Source organism: Homalodisca vitripennis, chromosome 3 (genome assembly GCF_021130785.1).
Source record: "Homalodisca vitripennis isolate AUS2020 chromosome 3, UT_GWSS_2.1, whole genome shotgun sequence".
NCBI lineage: Eukaryota > Metazoa > Arthropoda > Insecta > Hemiptera > Cicadellidae > Homalodisca > Homalodisca vitripennis.
In genome coordinates this window covers 150,834,880-150,858,758 of record NC_060209.1, presented here as the reverse complement: position 1 = coordinate 150,858,758, position 23,879 = coordinate 150,834,880, and the positions used below count along the sequence as shown (strand labels likewise).

Genomic DNA, 23,879 nt, shown 5'->3' with positions numbered 1-23,879 from the left:
AAACCTTTCCCTGTAATGCATAATAATAAATATGCATAAATAATAAAAGAATATACAGTGCGTAGGTACAAAAATATAGTATGATATGTACTTTCTGAGTGTGAAATACGTACAAGACACACGAATGAGTACTTAAGTCAAATGTTAAAATATATTTCATAAAATGTTCAAGTTATATAGTATGAGTTTTCTCGTTCCTTTTTTGTGATTAAAAAGTGAAGTTGGGAAATGGAATGGAATTTAAAAGGCTTCCTTTTGCCAGACAGGGACAGCAGGGCTGCCAACCGATGTCCGACACCGACCCGATAATAGACGTCACTTTTAGGTTTCACTTTACATCACTTTCGAAGTCATTCTCTTCTGATATTTCTCTCGACTTTTTCACCAAATGTAGAGCGTTAGAATCTGCCTTTCTCTATTTTTAGCACGATTCCACATTTAAACCTATGAAAGTGTTAGTTTTTGTAGTTGTGGTTTTACAATTTTCTGGGGATTATAAGAATATATAAATGCAAAATACAGAAAAGGAACGAATTATATCTTAACGGCTTATAATTTAAATTTTGCGTAAAACTTCTACTTAGGCAGAAATGAGTTCTATAATGGTGCATGAACTATGAAATTTGACTGAGCACAATTGAAGCATCACTCAGTACTCTAACACAATTCCCTTATTTGCGGAAGTTGTAATATAAAGCCCCTCAAATTTTGGATTTGAATGCCTGAATTTTTAGGTTATGAAAAATCGTATTTCAATATCCAAAATAATTCTTTCCCGTTTGACCAGAACTTTGATAATCGTACTCCTAACCAAATAGTTAAAAAAGTTTACTTTAACCTGATATACGGTTAGATAGTTTAAAAACACCCCATAACATATAACAGTCTGTACAAGTATTTGTTAACTTTCAATCTCGGTAATGTTTAATTTGTCAGGATGGATAGTATTTCAACCTCAAGTTTATATCGCAACAAATAAACTTGATATTCTGACTTGGTATTTTGAGGTTGATCAATACTCCTACATTAACTCTCCTACTCACGTTACGACAGAGCAATCAAACTTCTGCTGACCAACCGTCTTCTTTCCCTGTTAAATTATACCACTCTTCCATAATCAGTAAATATCGGTTATAAAAGTTATAATCTACTAGTATTCATTTACAATTTTTTTATTACAAAAATTAAGTTAACTTTTAATTATTCATTTCACCTTAATAACATTCTTTCAATTTAAGACGGAAATGTATCTATTTTACTAAAATGTAGGACTGTTAATCTCTAATAACAATATCATAACTTCGGGAACGTGAGATATTTCCTTGCCTGCCAAGCAAACACTTTCACCCTAGATTTAATCTTTTTTTAAGTGTGCTTCCAGATACTCTCTGCTTCTCGAAAACAGTGTATAGGTATAACGAAATATGTTGCAAACCTGACATGGCAATTAAAATCATGTAAAATTAATTTATGGTACAGGTGAACATGACATCCATATTAATGAGTGAAATGAAATATATATTTGATATTCGTGAAGTATTGTATTTAACATTTTCTAATCAATAATACCTTTCTTATTTGTCAAACGACAAAATATAAATTCGCAGTTCGAAAGAGCTAGAGTGTTTGGCGTTAAAATAATAGTCCATCATATCCTACTTCAAGCTTTGTTAGACAGTCTAACAACGGGAACTGTTTTAATTAAATTCATGAGAATGAACCAGAACTTGTTCAAACTGAGACCAATGCACACAAATAAAATAGATTGGAAACCTGAATTACTTATCAACTTTAAAATACAATTAATTTTCTAAATCTACCCAACCTATATTTTTTTTACGTAGGATACGGCTCTTTTCTGGTGAAGTGGACTTCGTCCAACTTAATTAAGGGGCCCGGCAGTACTTTATTAAAATTGACTTTGTCGGTGCCTCTGTCCAATAAACTTTAGATAAAAAGATCCCATAGACTTGTAGCTTGGTACATCCGTTCATTTTGGTCTAAGGAAGGACTCTATAGATTTTGGGTCCATAAGGTAAAAGAACAGTTCGTTTACATGTTTATCTGTCTGTGCGATAAATGTTACATTCTTTCGTATCCTTCGATACTCCCGGTTTATTAAAATAAAATATAACTATTGTCATTTTTATACATTTAAGAAGAATGTATTGTTACGGACAGAAATAACGTAGATAGTTTCATGAAATATTAATAAACTATTTAATACGTCAATACGAAACTAAAAGACGTCATTATGATTTTATTATGTCACGGAAAAGTACGAGTATATTTAAAGTACTGCACAGTTTTAAAGTTCAACTTTACAAAGTAAAAATTCCAATGCTTTTTAAGTATTTGAAAATGGTTTAGGTAGTATATTTACTATATACAAATTGAATATGTATATATATTAGTTAAACGAATAGGTGCGGTCATATATTTTCCTTTAGCACATGTAATATAATAAAAAACAGTGTATATAAATCTATTGCTGTGTAATTTAAATTTTACACCATAAAAATATTAAAACTTTTACTAGGAAAAGTGGGTGCAAAGTAACGTAGGTACTTTTTTCCTATAATTAAAGCTTACATTTATTAAATCAGACATTTTACGATTAAAATAGTATTTTATAATAATAATTCAAATTTGTAATAAATGTTACTTAGTTTCAAATCTCGTTTAAAATGAACAACACCATTATTTTGTAGAATGTTCAAATATGCACTATGCTACACAGCGTAATATACCATTCAGACTAAGCTAATATTTGTGTACCATTTACCTGATAGCCCTCAAACCAATGTGTTCTCTGTACACAGGCCTGTGTTTTGTTGGCATTCAGACTGGCAATGCTGCAAGGCTCCCTCCCTAAGTTCTCAAGCCAGGACAACCCCACCGCTTTCCATCCTTGCTCCTACGTTCGGTAAGCGTATATTCTATTTTACTTTAGTTATTTAATTAACTAAGGTGATACCCACAGTAGTTTCCCCGTATACACAATTTTAAAACTGATCTATTTAATTTGTTAAAAATTTGAAATTTTAATACAAATTAGAATTTCAAATTAAATTACTCAAATTAATTTTTAATATTTTATGAGTATATGTAGTACAATAAGTTCAAATATAAACATTGAAAACAAACACACATAGCATGTCACATGAAAAAACGATAATTGTAAATGTTTATTAAATTCACACAAAAATAGTAACGTTTAACTTTTATTATGATCAAATTATGTACAAATGATATACACAAATATACACACAAATAACTTTGCTATAGGACAGAATAATAGAAGTGACATCTTTTATCCAAAATAACTATTATTACAAAAATGTAAAATAAACATTACTATGATATTTTACAAGTACTGATTGTTTTTACACCTAATTATCGCTGAAAAGTACTAGAATTATTGAAGAGACAGGCACAAAATTATATTAAATGCTTTCTTGGAGAAAAAATATGATGTTGGTTTTTTCATATATCTTAATATGAATTATTATACTTTCAGATACTTATAAATAAATATTCGTAAATGCTTAAAAATGTCTAACGAAGAACAATACATATAGTAGTACGAAACAATATTGAAATAGCATATAAATTATTCAGCATGTTTATTCACGTAAATAAAATAGAAGCATCTTACTAAATTCAATTGTTTATATAGCGGGAAATCTGATGCACGGATTACGATTGAATGTAATATCGCTCTCTCTTGACAAAACTTACTTCGTCATATTTCAAATGCAGAAGTTTTTGTATGTTTGGTAGTTTATCTAACACGTTTCTACGAGCAATGTTCTCTTGCTTCCGTTGTTCCAACTTCTTTTGTAAACTTTCAATCATCATTGTGGTTTATTTCTGCAGAGCGCTGTGTTCTGTTATCTTCCAGATTTCTCCACTTTACGAGAGTAATAAGTTGTTTTAATTTTAAAATATTCCATGACACTGGAATTTTACTTTGGGCATATTTTGTGTTGGCATTTATTGTGGAATAGATTTTCGTAAATGGCTATTTCTTGTTATTAAATTGAAGATACATTTAGCGTTCAATTGTATTTATGCAATAGAGATATTGAGCACTATATTTAATTACAGTATATACGTCTGTTGAAACACAAAATGGTACTTTGGGATTATACCGACCACACCAGTATGAAGAACACAAAAATATAAATTTATAGAAATAGACATGATAGAACGAAAAAAACAACTCTTTAATTGCAAAATTACAAACTTACAAGCATTTCCAGGTATTGTGATCGGTATTTTTGTCGCTGTTATCTTATCTTTCTCGAGAATCCCGATTACGGCAGGCCGCGCGGCATCATATGATTTGCACTGTACATAATTGCCTTTCCATTACAATTCAATTTATATTTCTGATCAGCCCCTCTAGAATTTGATATTTTACTGATAGGTACTATCTCGAGGGATGTTTTTCTTTCCTTCGGTGCTGCCCCGCGCTGATGGCCGGAGGCACTCGCATTTTGGGTGGCGGAATGTGATCAAGAATAAAAACAAGTTTTGAGTGTTTTTTCAATAAAGAGTTTAGTTTTAGTTTGGTAATGTTTGTTTTTGTTGAATTTTTGTGTTTGGACAAATGTAGAGGTAAAACACGGAAGTACAACAAAGCGACGAACCAGCTGAACGGGCGGCGATACTCTGCAATCACGTTATCTACTAGACAGCTCGACTTTGACCTCTGTCTGAGGATGGGGAGGGGTTTGCGATAAGACAATTTCTGTTTTATATTGACGAAATATTGTTCTACGCTAATCTAGTAATCAGTAGAAGCAAAATGTCAAATAACGATTCATGTCTGGGTGTGGTCGGTATAATCCCAAAGTACCCACAAAATATACTTGGTTTTCGTAACTTGTCTGGGGTAATTTAAAAACTGAATCCTAATTTTAAAACTGTGCTATCCATCAAACACTTAATTTTTTATGATGCTCTATATATTTTAAATGCTACTTTAACATTTTAATCTTGAATAGAGTCAAAACTATTTTTGTAGCCTATATTAATTTTTTTCTTTTTGTATTCTCTTGAACAAGTTGACTCAAATTTTTGATGAGTTTCAACAGTCCTATAATTAATCATACTAATCTCATACATCATCTCTCAGTCATCGATCATTGTATGTAATACGCCACACTTCCTACGGATCTTTACACTCTATAGTGTAACTTAAAGCTTATGTAGAGGACCGATTCACTGCTTTTCGAAGAAGTAAACGCCATATCATTCTATTAGTACTTAGTATTTACATAGACAATAATAGCGTGGAATAAACTGTCTTTAATACGCATTGAAATAGCAAATCCTACAGTTTGTAGTATTTTTGAAAACAGAATTAGTGAGAAATATTCATTTTATACAGTAATAAACATTTATTTTTATTAAAGCTTATATTATGATATAGATAGTAATAATCTATTAATCTACTTAATATATAACGTTTGTTTTTCTTACTCGATGATTGTTATTTATTGACCATCTCGAATCGTTTAGATCTAAAAAGTCCCAAAAACAAGGCAGTGTAATGTCTATGATACACTGGATTCAAATTCTGATCCATTTATTCATATTAAGATTTCGTTCCTTAAACATAAATGTTTTTATTACCTCTCCTAGGGTTGAAAATATTTTGCTTTTTGCCATGGTTTACATTTCGAAAATAACCTAGCCTGATAGTTTAATAATTTGGTTTTCTTAGTAAGTTAATGTATGTGGAATTACAAAAACTTTATATTTGCCCTTTAAAGTGTTTCTCGAAATTAACATAAGTTCGATAAAGGATCGATAGCTTTGGAAAAATATCATTATTATGAAAAAAAAACTTTGCAAATGTTGAAACTACGGTTAAAATTTACTTGAAACTCTAGTAGGAAAAGCTCATTTTAAACGAAACAATGATACGAAACTTCTAAATTATAATGTATCCATACAAAATACACGATACACGTATTTGAAATCAAATGGTCGATATGAAGATGTCTTAATAGGTATGAACCCCCTATCCTCTATATAAAGTCAATCATATTTATAGTTTTTCAAATGCACAAACCTGTGAGGGTTGAGTTGTAGGAAATATTTCACCTGCCTAGACTACATAATCCTGTATATAAAAAGGGTTAGACTTGTAGATACTTCAGCCCTTCATACCCTTCTGTCATCCTTTCCTTCTAAGATTAAATGTGAGAAAGGACCATCTGGTCCTAATTTCGCCTCAATAAAGAAGTGTTTCTATTCTATTCTATTCCTTTATCATCCTGTCTGCGTATTTTTCTGATATGTTACAAATATAACAATGTGTAGGCTACTGACGTTCTGCTACCTTGCGGCATTCAACTGGTGGCTGCTGCTCTGCCCATCCACGCTGAGTCACGACTGGCAGATGGGCTCCATCCCTCTAGTCACATCCCTGGTTGACTGCCGTAATCTCACTACCGCTCTGTTCGTCACCTGCTGTCTGCTCCTAGCCTACCGTTGTGCTGCTGAGTTTGAGGTACCGTATAACTAGTTAGTCAACAGACGTTTTGTTTTTACGGACCTACCACTAGGGCTGGATTTACATATGGGCTGAATGGACTATAGCAGAATTCAGGGGGCGGCAAATTTTGGTAAACATGTAAAACATACATTATTCCAAAAGTTAAAAATATTTTAAAAAATTACTTGTAATAAATTGTAAACATAACAATTTGTAAATTGGAATTGTGTAAGCAATCATTTGCTTAATATGTACCATTGATTTTGTAGTCCTAACATTAATGAAATATGGTATGTTCCGGGACGCGACAGTAATCGCCCGCAAGTAGTCAGCTGATAGCTCTGGCCCTCTGGGACTTGAAGGTATCGTTTGAAGTTGCCGAGCCCGCCGGCGCCGTCAGGCCAGGTTGCCGCCCCCCCCCCTCACCACTATCTGATCCGCGGTACCAACCAACATGCGCCATGCGCCGCCGCTGTTCCAAAATAAATCAGTTCAGTTTGAGTTAGGGTTTTACTCTGCTTTTATAGGTTATGTTTGTATTGTTTTCTCAATCACTTTTAATTGAAGATAAGATAGGCAAATCAAAGAGTTTTGTATACATTAATTTTATTTTATTGTAGATTGATTTTATTTAACCTTTTGCAATTGGTATAAATTTACCCACAATCAATGTCAAATGACAATTCAACCTATTTTATTACAAGCTTAGCGTAGCCACCTCCCTGCCGGCGACGTCGAGTCGACCCACCGCGGTGCCAAGGTAAGCCTACGTGTTAGGGGGGGGGGGAGGGCGGCAAATTGTGTATAGCCCAGGGGCAAATTTTCAAATCCGCCTCTGACTAAACTGCTGAACTTCAATTAGTGTGTCCTTCAACCAAACAACAAATGGAACTATGTCTGATCTTTGCCTATTTTACAAGTAATTGTGAGACAGTGTTGGCTTAGTCTTGTAAATGACAAAAACAATGCAAAAAAGACTGCGCTTAGGTTGAAGCAATGTTAGTAAATGCGATCGCATTACATGTATATGAAAAGATCTTTTCAGTTAGGGTGCAGAAAATTAATATCAAGTAGGTGAATGACAATGGCTGGGTCTTGGAAGACCATGTGTGTATTATACCACTCCCAAATTCAAACCAATGCATTGATACCTAGACCCTTGTCTGCCTATCGTTAGATGATTATGGGCCTATAATCAGACTTTGGTTTAGGCGCTACATTAAGGTCATTGGAGGATTTAAGACTGAGCCTTAAGGAACTCCATTCACTATGGGCTGAAACCTGAAACCCTGGTTTGGCTGTATATCTAATGCCGTTGATAAATTCGATGAGTTAAATACTTGCTTTATATTTGTGAGGCGCGATTTAAACAAATCTAGTACCATGCAAATTTCTTTGCTATGCTCGTTCGTGGCTAAATTAATCAAAGGTTTACTTTTTACCTAAATCCAATCAATTTGTCTCCATTATCAATATTTGAAATATATACCAAAGCGATGTAAGTAGGTATATGTATATGTTATAAGTGATAAAAAAAGTATATCAATACTATTTATCACTGACATTTTGTTGATTTTGGGGTGTTTCTCGACATGACACCTTTTCATGTATCTCGGGGATTAATGGCATCGATCGATCTTTGTTCGATGTTTAATGTCTCTCTTATTGAGAAAAAAAGCGCTGGAGGTATTTAATTTCAATGGAAGGTCACAATGAAGAAGGATTGACTGGACAACAAGAATCAAGGGCAATGAAAACTCATGATTGGCGGCTCTATATTTTAACTTTAAGATTCGGGTTTAGTTGAATCGATGAATTTGTAATGTTTCCTACCATAACTTGTTTCAAAGTATGTATTGCTTACTAAGGGACTTGTTGGCTGGTTTCAGCTTCCACTAATGTGAAGGATTGTTATCATTAATATTTAGTAGTTTTCCTGCTATCGTTGTAACGTAGCTGTAGGAGCTTCTTCAGCAAGATCATTAATTATCCTTACAACTGTCCGAAGATTTATGGCGTTAGAAACAATTCCCTTCAGGTTTTCGCTAATCATTCATAATCTGCCAAACATTTTTACTTTATAATTAGAGTTGCTCATGATTGACGCCCTATTTTCTTCTCCCAGTGACGTAAGAAAAGAAGTTTAAGGATTTATACAATGCAGTAACATTGAGACTACAAAAGCAATTAGTATTTTGCAATCACGATAGATGTACAGTCAATAATAAGATGTCTACTAAAGAATATCACAGGCATTTAACAACACAATGCTATATTTTCCAAATAACACTTTGAATTGACCCTTTCGCAATTTATAATTCATAGTATTTGAAATTGCGTACGACAAATCCACTATCTTTTCCTCCCAGAGTAATATAGTGTATAACTCTTGAAATACCTGAAGAGAAAGACACATTCATATAGCATTAAGAATGCATAACATTCTATTGTGGAAGTAGCAGTCATGCAATATGAAAGCACACTCAACCCGTCAGCATGGAAGTGGTTAGTCCGAGAAGATTCCATTGTTTCGTGAGATGTAGGGCGAAATGATAAGTCGTTAGGCATGCGACAAGTCGGGGCACGCAGCCTGGCTGGCTGACAAGACAAGTAGCGGCCTGCGGGCTTCATTAGTGTCGGGCTCGGCTCTCCACTTGGTCGGAACAGTCGTGACAGTTTTGTTGTCAGTTCAATTGTGTTGACAGTTGTCGTGACGGGCGGGGTGTGAAGCTGTCGGTGACAGAAGCAGACGTGTTTGATCACGTAATCAACTCCCCTGAGGGCTTCATTAGTATTACTTAACCTGTCTCCCTCTCCCTCATTTGTCTCCTAAACTTGCCTAAGTGCTTTAAAACAGCTTATTGGATATTGTCACAATTCTAATAGTCTATATTACCACAGGGCGTATTTAATTGGTAGCTGTCAGATGGTTAACGATTCAAGTTCAGAGACTCCAATAAAGGTGATTTATTAGAGCTCTTTAAATCTTACGCTTTTAGCTACATGATATACATAGAAAAAGATATAATTTGATGTAAAGTGTTGAAAAGTTATTTAATTTCGAAATATTTAAAGTGTTTTAGAGCTGTAGCATTTAGAAAATATAAATTCTTTTAATAAATATATGTCAACAAGATCTTAATTTTTGTGTACCCAGAAGTTTTAAGGAAGTTCAACTCAATACCATTCAAAGCTAAACTCCCATTTGGGATACATTATTAAAAAGAAAACAACATTTTTGACATACAAAGGAGTTTATATGTATATGTATACATTTTATAAATATCTGAGATCGCAGTTTTAGTTTGATACAATTATGTAATTGTTTGATTGCAGGAATATTATTTCAAGAGTCCAGGATAATTCAATTTAATTGCCAACAAAGACTTTTAATGTATCTATTGGCTCTAAATCAAAATAAAAATGTATGGTGCATTTTAATCTCAAACGTTTTATTTCTCGGCGCTTTGTTTGAATTCTATCGTTTTCTATTAATTTAAATAACATGTATCCATTTGTAGGTATTATAAACATCTGATCATAAATATGAAAGTACCATGAATCAGACTGTACTAAAATTTCTGATCTTTTCTACTTTTTCCAATAATAAATTATAAATTGGGGATTTTCTTATAAAGACTGTGAGATAAAATTATGAATACAATACACTATATATCCTCTTCAAAAGTAGTTAAAAAATAAGAATAAATAGATATCTAATTCAAACTACACACAAAATGTATATGAAGCATTTTTTAATTAATTACTACAATAATTCGTTATATACTTAACAATTTGTAATATAAATTATTTTAGACATTGAATTATCATGGACTTGTTTAACGTTAAGTGATTTGTTTCAAAAGATAGCTATTATTTCAATATCGTGCTGTCATTACTGAATTAAAAGTAAAACTGAACTGATAAGCCTTTTTATATAACAGTTTAAAATATGCATGTTTAAAGATTACAAACTTTAATTTTTTACTTTTTATTTGGTGGTGAAATTATCGAGAACCAAACATTTTATCATAGAAATGATAAGTTATTATAGGAAACTTCTCTGTTCTCATTTATGTAATGTTTTGAGGAACAAAATTTAAAATGTGAATGCTTTGAAAAGAGGTAATTTAGATATTGAATTAATAAATACGGATTGCTGGATGGATCAGTGCGTGTAGAAAAATTCAAAGTTATAAATGTAAATACGAAACTAGGGTACTCAGTCTTTGCAGTTCACCCTTGCATGCTGCCGACAATTGTTGACCGGAAGGCTAAAGCCGTAAAGTGAAGGTAACCAAAGGGAACCACCCTTTCATATATTTGTTCCGGAAGATTGTGGTTTGCTTCAGTAATTAAACATTCCCAGATATCTGATATAGAGAGGACACAATTAATAGTTTAAAACTACCCTTTTCATAGACACTGATTTAAATAATTTCTCTCATCTAATTGCATTATCAAATATTCATAGTATGATATAATGGCTTTGTCGAGCACCTCTTGACAATTCATTGTTTAAAATGCATTAAATTGTCCCTTAACAAGTATTTTGGATTTAAAAAAAATATTCTTCAATTTTACCTAAGCTAGGGTATTACATTTTGCACTTCGCAATGGCCGCCAAGCAATACGAGTTCTTCTTTTTCATTTAATGAAATCTGTGTATACCCCAGTCAACGAATTATTGTAAAAAGTAATTACGCGGGAAACCCAACTAAGCGATGTTGATCGGGGTGCCTCATAGTATAACACAGAATAATCCATCAATCCTAGGAGTGGGGGATAAAGGGAGAGGGGGTTCAGAGGTCGCTTTGGTTTTTCGCATATATCTCAGAAGGGGTTGGGGCTACCAGTTTAGACACGCATAGACAATTTAAGCTAATAAAATGTTCAAAATTTGTAGTTTTTGGAGGTTTTTTGCTCTCTGATACCGTTAATGACATATAAGCTCTCGTAATTTGGTAGTTTGCGAAAACCCCCCTATAGCAACAAGTGATTCTCCTACATTCTATTTCCATTCCACAGACAAGTTTTTAAAATGAGAGTTTTATAAGAATTAAATAAACTTCAAAAAGAGTTCTTATATTGTTATTATATTTTAATTCAATCAAAAGTATAGAGTTTCACTAGAACGATCGACTACGATAGAAACCATCACTTAGTAAATAGTTGTTTATCTGTACACTTTCAAGTCTTTGTACATGGTGGTAATTAATATTCAGTCATGATCACAAAAGGATGGGGGTTGATGTGATTGGCAAGAATATTGGAAATTATTGGTAATTGTTAAAAATATTACTCATTCCAAAATGGTATTTATTTCAATTTTAAATAGTAAATTATTGCTTAACAATAAATCATAAATATTTTGTGGCGATAAAATCAACTGGAAAGTCATTAAAATATTGGTAGAACGACTCACTTCCGGAGTAATTACTGCATTCGTTCGTCGTCGTGAACGTTTCGACAGGTGGATGTGGTTTTAAAACTTCTGGGCACCCCATTAGGTTGGCGTTTCTTTTGCCTTGCTTTGCAATCTGCATGTAAGTGGCTGAAATACTATTGAAGACTACTAGCATATGCCACATAGCCATCACTCTGGAACTATTTGGCTCTAGCAAGTTTCCTTCTTATCATTTATTTACTATTTTTAATCTAAATACAAACCCTTTTAGAGTAAGAAATATTTGTGTAACACATGCAACCTAACTATGAAAATAAAGCCTATACTACTCGTATTATAAAAAAATCTAATGTTATCGCTCTGTGTGTTTGTGTATATTATACTCAATCACGAGAAAATACTGGACCGATTGTGCTGAATTCGTACGTTTACATTATTATGGTCCTTAGTTATCATGTATGCCCATTCATTTTTCGAAAATCCCGCCGGGCTACGCAGCAAGGCTCTTAAAAAACCCTTAACACTCAAATATCCAACATATTTATGATCTTGGCTTATGACAAGCAGATAGTAACTACGTTTTTACCACCCTTCAAAGTCAAGAAAAATAAGTACTCGTACAATAGACGTTTAGACAGGTGATAGCCCATGTTTATAAGGATTACAGGATTCCAAACAGGATTTTATATTAACCCTAGAACTGTTAATCGACATAATTATGTCGGTTAATGCCGCTTTTGTGGTGTTAACCGTCAAAATTTTGTCGGTCAAACATTCCCTCGTATAATTACTTTTTATAATATACTCCGGTAACGTATCGATATAATTCATGCACCATTGGATTCGGGAAGAAAAATGCTAAGGAACAGATGAGTTTTATTCCTCTTTGTATTATGGTTATGACGTAGCAAGCTTGTTATTTTGAACGTAAAAGAAAACGCGACGCCGTTTGTTGTGACCGCCATATTGCCGCTGCCGTTCTGTATTACTTTCGTGCCGAGCTGTGGATATTTGTAAGTTTTAATAGTTTTACGCGTGTTTTAGTGTCGTATTTAATGTGTAGTGTGTTGTTTGATGTCGTAGTAGTGTAAACATATATATTTTAGAATAAATCAATTTCTATTTACTGAAATATGTTTGAGAAATTACCGGCTTTGTGTAGGCTATGGCAAAATGACTTGGCTAAAATTCATTTCACATAGTTTGTTATTGTTTTCACTTACTAAAACGTTATTTATAGCACTCTTTTAGCTCTGAAGTAACTATTTATTTTTGGTAAATAGATAGTTTTCACAATAAAATATATATTTCCTGTAATTTCTTTGGTTATATATAATAACTGTTTGGGTTATTCTATATTTTTTCAATATCTTTAGTTATATTTATAGTTTTCTAACTACATAATATTTCCTATTACTTATAAACCATAAATTTATAAATTTTGATATAGTACAAGCTTTAGAAACTATTTTATATTTTGCTGAATGAAAATTTTTCGCAAAATTTTTGAATAATGGCAAAATTTAACTTTTTTTACTTTTCAAAAAATAATTTATGGTTATTATTTCATTACTACTGTATATTCTATTTTATTCTAAGTAATAAAATATGCAAAATAACATGTATTCATAGATAAATGTATTAGCAAAACTTGTTTTACCAAAGTCTTACGTGTACACCCGATTTTCAGAATTTATACGCATCGCTGCTTTTTGTTCTATAGCTTTATGATGCTTTCATAAATGTGTATAATGTTTATGTTTTTCTGAAACTAGATAAAATTTGACACAGAATGGCTATCTCACTTATAAATATTTCTCACTATAACTTCATTTGCTAGGTATGGTCCCCCCCAAATTTAAGAAATATTTTTCGTAAATTTTATATTTGATTAAAAAAAGTGTTTATTAGAAAATTTTTGATGGTTAATTTTACAATATAGTGCAATTCTACGTTTAATTCTGAACACAAAAATATATACTCTTATTTATATTGCTTTTATTTTATATTTTTAATAATTTTTTTAAAAAAACCTTGCGCGAAGCTCCAAAACAGCCCGACACTACAGGATGAAATGACCGCCAGTTCTAGGGTTAACCCTGTTTTCAAAATGAAATTGCGTGTGAAGTCGCGGGTTACTGCTAGTAAGCTATAAAGCTGTCATTTGGTATAAAACCTCAGCGAAGCCTAATACGTGACACGTAGTTTAGCCTACACCTTGTGTTAGTATGTACGAATGTAAAAATTATTGTCATTATATATTTCAGAAGTAGAATGATGTATTTTATATTTCATTATTTACACATTTTATTAAGTTCCAAACGTAATATAGATAAGTGTTGTTATCTTTTAACATGAGACAACATGATATGTCCTGTAGAGCCAACGCCATGCGCCCTTGGTGTTAGGATCACTGTTGCTGGCAGTGCCTTTTCTACCTGCTACTAACCTGCTCTTCACCGTGGGCTTTGTTGTTGCTGAGAGAGTTCTCTACATACCTAGGTAAATATACTTACATTTCTTTCAACCTTATATAATAGCTTTTATCTTTCCTCCCGGTAAAACTTAATTCACTGAGGTTTCCTTTTTGCTTTTAGCCTAGGCGCTGTTCTCTTGGTGTGTTATGGTGCTCAACAGCTGCACAAGACCTGTCCACCTCGGCACCGTACCGCCATCTTTGTCAGTCTCCTTCTTCTTGGTGCGTCTTTCTCGGGCAAAACTATTGACAGGAACAAAGCCTGGTCGACTCGGGAGTCTTTGGTTCGGTAAGATAACTGTTCTAAGGAAGTTCTATGTACTCCAGAGTATTTTCTTATCAGTTACATCAAGCGTTTTTAAGAGAAACAGTCCAAACCCATTTACCACTTTGTATTGATATCCCCGAAAATGAATCTCATAACCTCTTGGCTAAACATTAGTAGCCTATTAGTAGTAACTATATAAAGATAATATTTATTAAAACCTGCAGTTTCAGAATATCAAATACGAAAAGTGCACTTATACCCAAGTTACATTTCGCTGTTTATTCAAACAGTTTTCAGTTAAAATACAGGAAAGTAATTTAATTATTGCATGTTTTGTTCCCCCTCATTTAATTAGTGAAACGAGTTTTTGCTCTTGTGACCTTTTGGAAAACAGATTACGCAAATACCCATGGATCACATAAGGCCAATTAATTCGGTTCTTTTTCATATGTTACTGTAATCTGGTAACTTCTGGAGCATTATTGGATTGAGGGATATTATTGTGTACTTACTCCGGCCCTGATGATACTCAGTCACATGGTCTGAGTTTACAAAGCTACCAATAATATCTTGTATTAATTACATTTAGGTTTGATATTAAATTTAATTTATACAAAAACTAGTTCATGACATGCATGCAATGCATTTTACTCTTGCAGGCCAATAGCATATTTCAACTGGCAGAATAATGCTTAAAAGGGAATTTGGACCCCTTTATGTATATATTATATATATTTACGTATATATTATATATATATTTATTTATATATATATTATATATATATATAAGGATATTAAATTATACCTATAGAATTTCCACTGGGTGTTCTATCTATCTTTCCACCTTTTCGCACAGTTTAATTATAAATTTTTTACCTAAAAAAATCGACCTTTGCATTTTTTTTTCGGTTTATTTAGTAGCAGGAACTCTGGAAAACACAGACCTCTAAGAATATAGTTAACAATGAAAAAAAGAAGACTCGTGTGTGGAGGACTTTGGACTTTACAGTAAAACGATAACGTTTTTGAACAACTATGACGTTATATTTTTCAAAAAATAACCTCTAATACTAAAAACATTTCAATAGGAGGATGAGTTCTATTTCAAATTAAACTAATTGTCCCACAAACTGAACAGCCTTTGAGTGCAAACTTGGACTATATCTAGTAGAAGTACGAAACTGCGGCGATAAGATAACTTATTTTTGGCACTTACATTTTATTTTCTCTTTTCAACATATATACCTCTCCGAGGGAGAGTAACACGTTAATAAAGTTATTTAACAATAACATATGTTTTACACAAAAGAGGATTTGAAGCTAGGTATAGATAGCTTAAAATAATAATTTTTCATACAGTGAATTCATTTTCAGTTGCTATTTATAAACGGATACAGTTATTTAATTGTTATAAGAGGAATTAAATTTCAAATTATGAACAATATGACCTATTTTTTAATTTTTTGACAATTTTATATGATTATGGTCTGGTATTTCCTAGGTGAAAAAGATTCCAGGTGACTTTACTGAAAATGTTCTTTGAGTTTTGGTCTGCTAGGAAAGAGAGCACCGGCAAACTGGCACACACAGTATAGATCGATCTATTCAACGTGCTAGAGTCAACTCTAGTGAAACCGTGTGTGTTTTACAGAGCAGGGATCAAAGCGCTACCTCACAACGCCAAGATGCACTACAACCTTGCCAACCACCTCAGAGACTCCAACAGTCCTGACCTGGCTATCTCTCACTACAGGGAGGCTCTCAGGTACATGCTTTCAGTTGTTGAATATAGAGGGTGTCCATAAATTACTGAACCTCACCATTTTATTTTTTAGTTTAAGGTAAGTAAGAAATATCACATTTAGTACATTCATATTATACTTTACTGTATAAATGTATGTTTGTTTTATAGAAAATATTTATTGAATTAAGGTATAAACTAAACATTTGCTAAATATTGATTCAAATTAATACTTTTATGCAAATTTAAAAACAACTATCGTATGTGGTTTCAAAATAACGACAATATGATGTTTTAAACTGTGATAATATTATAAAAAGGGGTATTGAAGCATTTACATGGATAGTGAATATGGATTACCTATAGATGAACGTTTTGAAACAACTCATTTTTGTCATTTTGAGCACTAGCTATGAAATATAACTGGTCTCTATTTATTAACTGGTATTTGGTTACAATTCAGAAAACAAATAAAACAAAATTTTAATATAAATCCGGCAAACATCATGTACTAAAGCTAAAAAAATGTATAATAAGTGTACAGCAATGAACAGGTGATTTCAGCTGTTACCTGCAACAATCAGCTAATTATTAATCAACACTTGAAGAACATTAGTAATAAATTAAGATATTTTATTTAAGTGTGGAATAGTACTCAGTTAAACCTTTATACTCCGTTGTTACTTGTCGTATCGAGATAAAGTTACCATCAACATGTTAACATCACAGTAAAGACACTTCAGTACTATTATAAAGTTTTCATAAAGCATTAAATGTTTTATCTAATATATTTTGTAATTTTGGATTGGCCGCCATTTATAATGCCAACACAATAATTTTAATTTATAAATTTGATTATATACAGTATTTCGTAAATTAAATATATAGAAAATTTTAACTTTGTACATTTAAACAATAAAAATGTAATATTTGTATGCTTGTATGCATGACATCTTAAGATTAAAATGAATAATAGACTTGAAACATTTGCAACAAACTTAATATATATGTATATACAGATTAGCATGAGTTTGAAGAAGGTGCATACATACATGGGATTTATTTTTTTATTTTGTTTCAAGGAGAGGCCGATCCCCTTTTAAGCCTTATTCTGTCCGTCCTCATGGGCCACTGGCCTGTGCGAGGCGCTTATCAAACAGAATAAGGGGGAGAGTCGATACAGTACAAGGTACTGATAAAAAGTGTAACGGTCACAGACAGGATTTGAACCTGCGTTATCTCTAACTCAAACCTAATGTCCAATGACTTAGACCGCTCGGCCTTCGGCACTCCCAACTATGGATTTGCCTGAGGGTTATTAAATGCTATCACTCAGTATGCAGGCGATTTCTGTTCTGTCTATCTGGAGAATGTAGACATTTCCTTTCTTTGTGATTGTATGTTTATCTGTAGGAGATCTCGAGATTGAAATGAGTTATAGCCTTGAAATCTGCATGCAGCATTAGCGAAGCCCGTTACGTGAAATGCGGTAACTCCTCTATCTAAGCTTGTATTACTTTACAACATAATTATTAAACAGCAAAGGAAGCAGAATTAACATGAGTTGTATATGGGCTAAAACAATGGAACGAGTAATTTTTATTAATAATTATACTTTTAGGTTATGGCCGGGGTACGCGAGCGCCCACAATAACCTGGGGACTTTGATGAGCTCAGCGAGTGAAGCCGAGACTCATTTCCGGTCCGCTATAACCATCTCACCTTCACACGTCAATGCTCACTACAACCTGGGCCAAGTCTACAGGTTAGTATACATCGTTCTTACTGCTTACTGTAGGTAATTTACAACGTGGCACAGACGTCCGTATATATAAATCTCACCTTCACACGTCAATGCTCACTACAACCTGGGCCAAGTCTACAGGTTAGTATACATCGTTCTCACTGCTTACTGTAGGTAATTTACAACGTGGCACAGACGTCCGTATATATAAATCTCACCTTCACACGTCAATGCTCACTACAACCTGGGCCAAGTCTACAGGTTAGTATACATCGTTCTCACTGCTTACTGTAGGTAATTTACAACGTGGCACAGACGTCCGTATATCTAAATCTCACCTTTACACGTCAATGCTCACTACAACCTGGGCCAAGTGTACAGGTTAGTATACATCGTTTCTTACTGCTTACTGTAGGTAATTTACAAACGTGGCACAGACGTACGTATATCTAAATCTCACCTTCACACGTCAATGCTCACTACAACCTGGGCCAAGTCTACAGGTTAGTATACATCGTTCTTACTGCTTACTGTAGGTAATTTACAACGTGGCACAGACGTCCGTATATATAAATCTCACCTTCACACGTCAATGCTCACTACAACCTGGGCCAAGTCTACAGGTTAGTATACATCGTTCTCACTGCTTACTGTAGGTAATTTACAACGTGGCACAGACGTCCGTATATATAAATCTCACCTTCACACGTCAATGCTCACTACAACCTGGGCCAAGTCTACAGGTTAGTATACATCGTTCTTACTGCTTACTGTAGGTAATTTAAAAAACGTGGCACAGACGTCCGTATATATAAATCTCACCTTCAAACGTCAATGCTCACTGCAACCTGGGCCAAGTCTACAGGTTAGTATACATCGTTCTTACTGCTTACTGTAGGTAATTTAAAACGTGGCACAGACGTCCGTATATATAAATCTCACCTTCACACGTCAATGCTCACTACAACCTGGGCCAAGTCTACAGGTTAGTATACATTGTTCTCACTGCTTACTGTAGGTAATATAAAACGTGGCACAGACATCCGTATATATAAATCTCATCTTCACACGTCAATGCTCACTACAACCTGGGCCAAGTCTACAGGTTAGTATACATCGTTCTTACTGCTTACTGTAGGTAATTTACAACGTAGCACAGACGTCCGTATATATAAATCCAATGTAAAAATTATATATATACATACATAAATAAACATAACACATATACATTATATATTCTCTTCCAAGAAGTTCAAAACTACAAAAACATTAAAAACCAACCCTTCATCAGAAACACAATGATTATATACATATACAGTCATCGCAGGTTTTCATAGTTGTCAATGGATTACAGTTAATTTTAAAATTTAGTGTAAAAAGATAATTTTGGTATTATAAAATAAAGTATCCCCACATATAATATAAAAAGTAAAAGATTCAAAAATTTGAAAATACTTAAAAAAAATAAAAAAATGATATTAAAAATAACCAAATAATATTACAAATAAATAATTTAATAAATGCGTCTAAAAACTACCTATAAACTATTGTATAAATAACAAATAATTAAGCGATATTAAAAATGAAAACACGAGACTATTTGTATTCCTTAAACTATGATGAAATGTTGTTTTTCCTTGTTAATCTTATTGTTGTAAAGTTTGTTGTCCTTTGATAACAGCTATTTTCAGCAACAAACTTCACACAAAGAGATGATCTAAATTTCATAGAGCTGCTTAAGAATCTGCTTTATGTACTAGTAACTCGCTTTACCGTTTCTCACGAAAATGCTATATGGTGTGTGGTTAACTCAGAATATAAAGTACACAGTACTTATTTGGATTACCAACACTTAATGCATTGTTTGTTCACAATTTGAATTTTCTTTTTTATTTAGAATAACGCACCGTATATTTTAAATTATATCTTGTTTATGTGTCTTACATTATACCTTACTTTATATTTAAAAAATATGGCATTTTCCTATTCAGGTTAATGTTTAATCAGTGCAAGCGGTTAGACTTTGAATGACGTCATCATTGAGCCGATTGCTATCGATTGCAGCATTGTTTTCATTACCAAACAGTAATTTGAGCTCACCATTGTTTAATACCTTTGCCGTTCCGCCGACACAATCACTTGTCAAAAGCCTCAACACGTGTGCCGTTGTCAATAGTAATCACGTAATGTTCTGTGTTTGTACATTTACTTTGTTGAAATAACAAGGGTTGTACCGCAATAAAGGAATTATTATCAGCAATGCTTATCGATATTGATGAAAGTAAATCTACTTCTTTACATTGAATTTATTGTCTGGAAAATGAAACTCAGTCTTTCATAGTGTTATTAAGAGTTACGAAAATGGTATATCCAAATACGCTATGTGTAAATAAAGCAAAATTTTCGTACTTCAACGATTTTTACCCTTCAAGAAGAAGTAGAAATAAAATTGTACTAATATTACAAAAACTGTATTTTCTATGTTTTACAATGAAGCTTTGAATCTTTAATTCGTGCTTCCTTTTCCAACTCTTTACATACATTTTTCTTTTATGTTGCTCACAAAATAAAAAATAATTGAAAGGTGTTCGTTAGAAAACTGTTTCCTTCTCAAAGCTCACATATTATTGTATCAGTCCTTAATATTTTAATCAAATTCACCGAGCGCCCGTAACTAATAATCAGGATCCAAACATTTTAAATAGGTCATGTGAGCTCATCTTGGTAGCTTAGAATCAGTGATCCTCTCCTACTCTATTAGGTGTCTACCCAACTGTTATTTAATACAATTTAATAATCACCAACATATATATTTTGCAGTATAAGCACAATTTCTTACATACGTTCATATTACCTCATACCTAATCAATAAATATCTGGTATGTACCAGTAATAGATATCCCGTCAGCAGTCGTAGGAGACGGAGTAACACGGTTAATGAGAGCCACAACCTCAAATACATATAAAAAATATATCAATGGCATATTCTTTATGGCTCTCAGAAACGCAACGAGAAATGAGATTTATTACAGATTGGAAAAGAAGTAGATAATCTCAATATGTTGTACTCTGATCCACACGCTTTTATTTTGATTCCGTCTATATGTCTCCCAGGCATAAACCATAGTTGTGGTTTATTGATTTCATGCAAATCCATTTAATTAACAAGACGTATTTAATAGTTTAACTTTATGGTGTAATACAGATACTGGCTATGACAATTATTAGTGCAAATTCGTAATATTACACTTATATCATATAACCACAGGGAACTACAGTGCATGAAAAAGAACTCTACGGCACGACTCAAAATACTCTAACTGACACATCCAATTATCCATAGAGTTAGGAATCTCCGTTCTGTTAGGACCCCAACATATCCTATACTATATTAACTAAACATAAACTAACCAATCGTAACTCAATAATAAATCAATATATATATATATATATATATATATATATATATACATATATATATATATATATATATATATATATATATATATATATATATCTCAATGTTATATCTTAAATTATCATGTATTTTTGTTTTTAACTGTAGTTCTATTTGTATAATTTATGCTTATTATCTTATATATATATATATATATATATATATATATATATATATATATATATATATATTATATATATATATATATTTATTTATTTATCCAAATTTATTTTATTTGTCATTTTATGTGTATTAAGTTATCTACGCTCTTTGTTTAAAGTTTGTTATTGACGATGGAAGGATATTGACAGGATAACAGGATTTCGGACATTTGACATAGTTATGGTTACAAAGAATATACACAACGTTTCGAAGACTGGAATCTATCCTCTTCGTCAGGTGGGGGAGGTCTTGTACATACAAAAATAAAGAACAGGAAGAAGAAAAGAAGGGGGAAATGGTAAGTGATACCTTCCCAACCTGACGGAGATTCCAGTCCTTGAAACGATTAGTTATACCTTTTGTAACCATAAAGATGGCAAACGTCAAAAATACTAATGTCTACAATGTTAGCTTATATTGTTATTGAAACTAATTAATTTCATATTATTTTGCTTTTGCTAGTTATTCTTTTGCACTTTAGCCATGAAGACACCGAACAATTATATACAATTTTTTTGCCGTTCATTTAATAAATAAATAGCCTAACCGAGCCCACGACAACCCAACCCAACCTAACTCTCGCCAACCTAACCCAAATAAGCATACATCACTCAATGAGTTTAATAAAATTAATCCGGCTTTCAGTAAGACCCCATTTTTCTACATATTATATCATGTATTGGTATATCTAACTATTAAATAATTTTTGAAAACTACAGTATAAATTAAAACCAAATAACTGCCCAGCATTACCTTCTTCAAAATAAGTAATCTTTTCGAATGTTCTAGAAAAATGAATCGCACGCTGGAGGCTGTAGCAATGCTGGAAAGATGTCTGCGGCTAGACACGTCCTACAGTCCCGCCTACCTGGTACTCGCCAAACTTCACCCTCCGCCAATAGCTGCGCGGCTGTTACATCACGTGACTAGACTGCTGCCCAACGCTATAGAGTACCAGACCTACTTTGCAGACTGGCTGCACGCTCGAGGTAAATAGTATATTCCAAGTGTTTTACGTTATTGGATGGAGCTTAAAAAATCCAATTGCCCTGCAGCTCTCAGTTTAATTAATTTATTAATTGGCTTGTTTGTCTGTCTGTTTGCTGCTGCTCTAACCAATGTTTCAATTTGAGTAATACCCACAAGAGCGTGTATCTGTGCTCTCTCTGCCACATGTTCTCCTTTTTGTCTGATCTCTTTTATGTTAATTGTCTTCCATCGAAGAAATATTATTTATTTATTTATTTCAACGGGAGAAACCCAATACATCAAAAAATATACAATGAAAAATTTACAAGTGGTGGCTAACATGCATAAACTAATGAATGACTAGGAGCTACGTATTACTTACAAACAAGCACATAATTAATTGATATCAAAACAAACATCCGTAAGTTACCAGTCAACAACAAATGAAAAATAAAATATTTAGAAGAAAAAAAGAGATAACACTTACTTACTTACTTACTTTTGTTACTTAGAGTAGCAAAGAAATAAAACTACCTTTATATTTTAATACAAAATGAACTTAAATATTACTGTACAGCGAAAGAATCATACCATTTAAAAGTCATTTTATGAAGGAATTGAGTATACTACTATGGATTGTGGAGTATACTAGCTGTTTCCCGCGGCTTTGCACGCTTTTCGTAAGCTTTGCCCGTGTATGTGCACTTCTGGTTCAAGTGAATTATATTTCCAACGACGATGTAGAGTTTGTATTGTTGCCACGATCAAGAAAATCTGTCAAAAGTGTATGTTTATAGCCATTGTCTACGTACATGTACTTTATTATAAAGTGGTCTAACACTCAAGCTTTAAGTTCAAGCAGAAATGTATTTTGAAGACAAATATACATCAAAGCTTAGCGCCTTCAAATAGTTTTTCGCTATTTATTATACTTAACTGTCTCTTAATCGCAGTTTATAGTGTACAGGCGCTTTAAAAACTCTTAACTTTTGCAGTGCCGCCTGGTGGCGAGATACATCAATATGAATAGCATATAAACCTTCTCCGTCGAAAAATACATATACATACAAATTTTCATAATGATCGGTCAAATAGTTTACGCTTCTATAAAAGACATACATACAAACATTCATTTATATATATA

The 23,879-nt window shown here is 32.8% G+C and overlaps 1 protein-coding gene across 1 annotated transcript in view; it reads left to right on the top strand.

Moving 5' to 3' along the window:
- Positions 1-23,879, top strand: part of LOC124358398 (protein O-mannosyl-transferase TMTC1-like) — a 79,871-nt gene that overhangs the window by 43,804 nt on the left and 12,188 nt on the right. Inside the window, exons 7-13 of the mRNA XM_046810700.1 lie at positions 2,823-2,926; positions 6,337-6,526; positions 14,299-14,420; positions 14,516-14,683; positions 16,314-16,427; positions 18,025-18,168; positions 22,556-22,755. Coding sequence (XP_046666656.1) covers positions 2,823-2,926; positions 6,337-6,526; positions 14,299-14,420; positions 14,516-14,683; positions 16,314-16,427; positions 18,025-18,168; positions 22,556-22,755 — 1,042 coding nt within the window. The remainder of the gene's footprint in view (positions 1-2,822; positions 2,927-6,336; positions 6,527-14,298; positions 14,421-14,515; positions 14,684-16,313; positions 16,428-18,024; positions 18,169-22,555; positions 22,756-23,879) is intronic.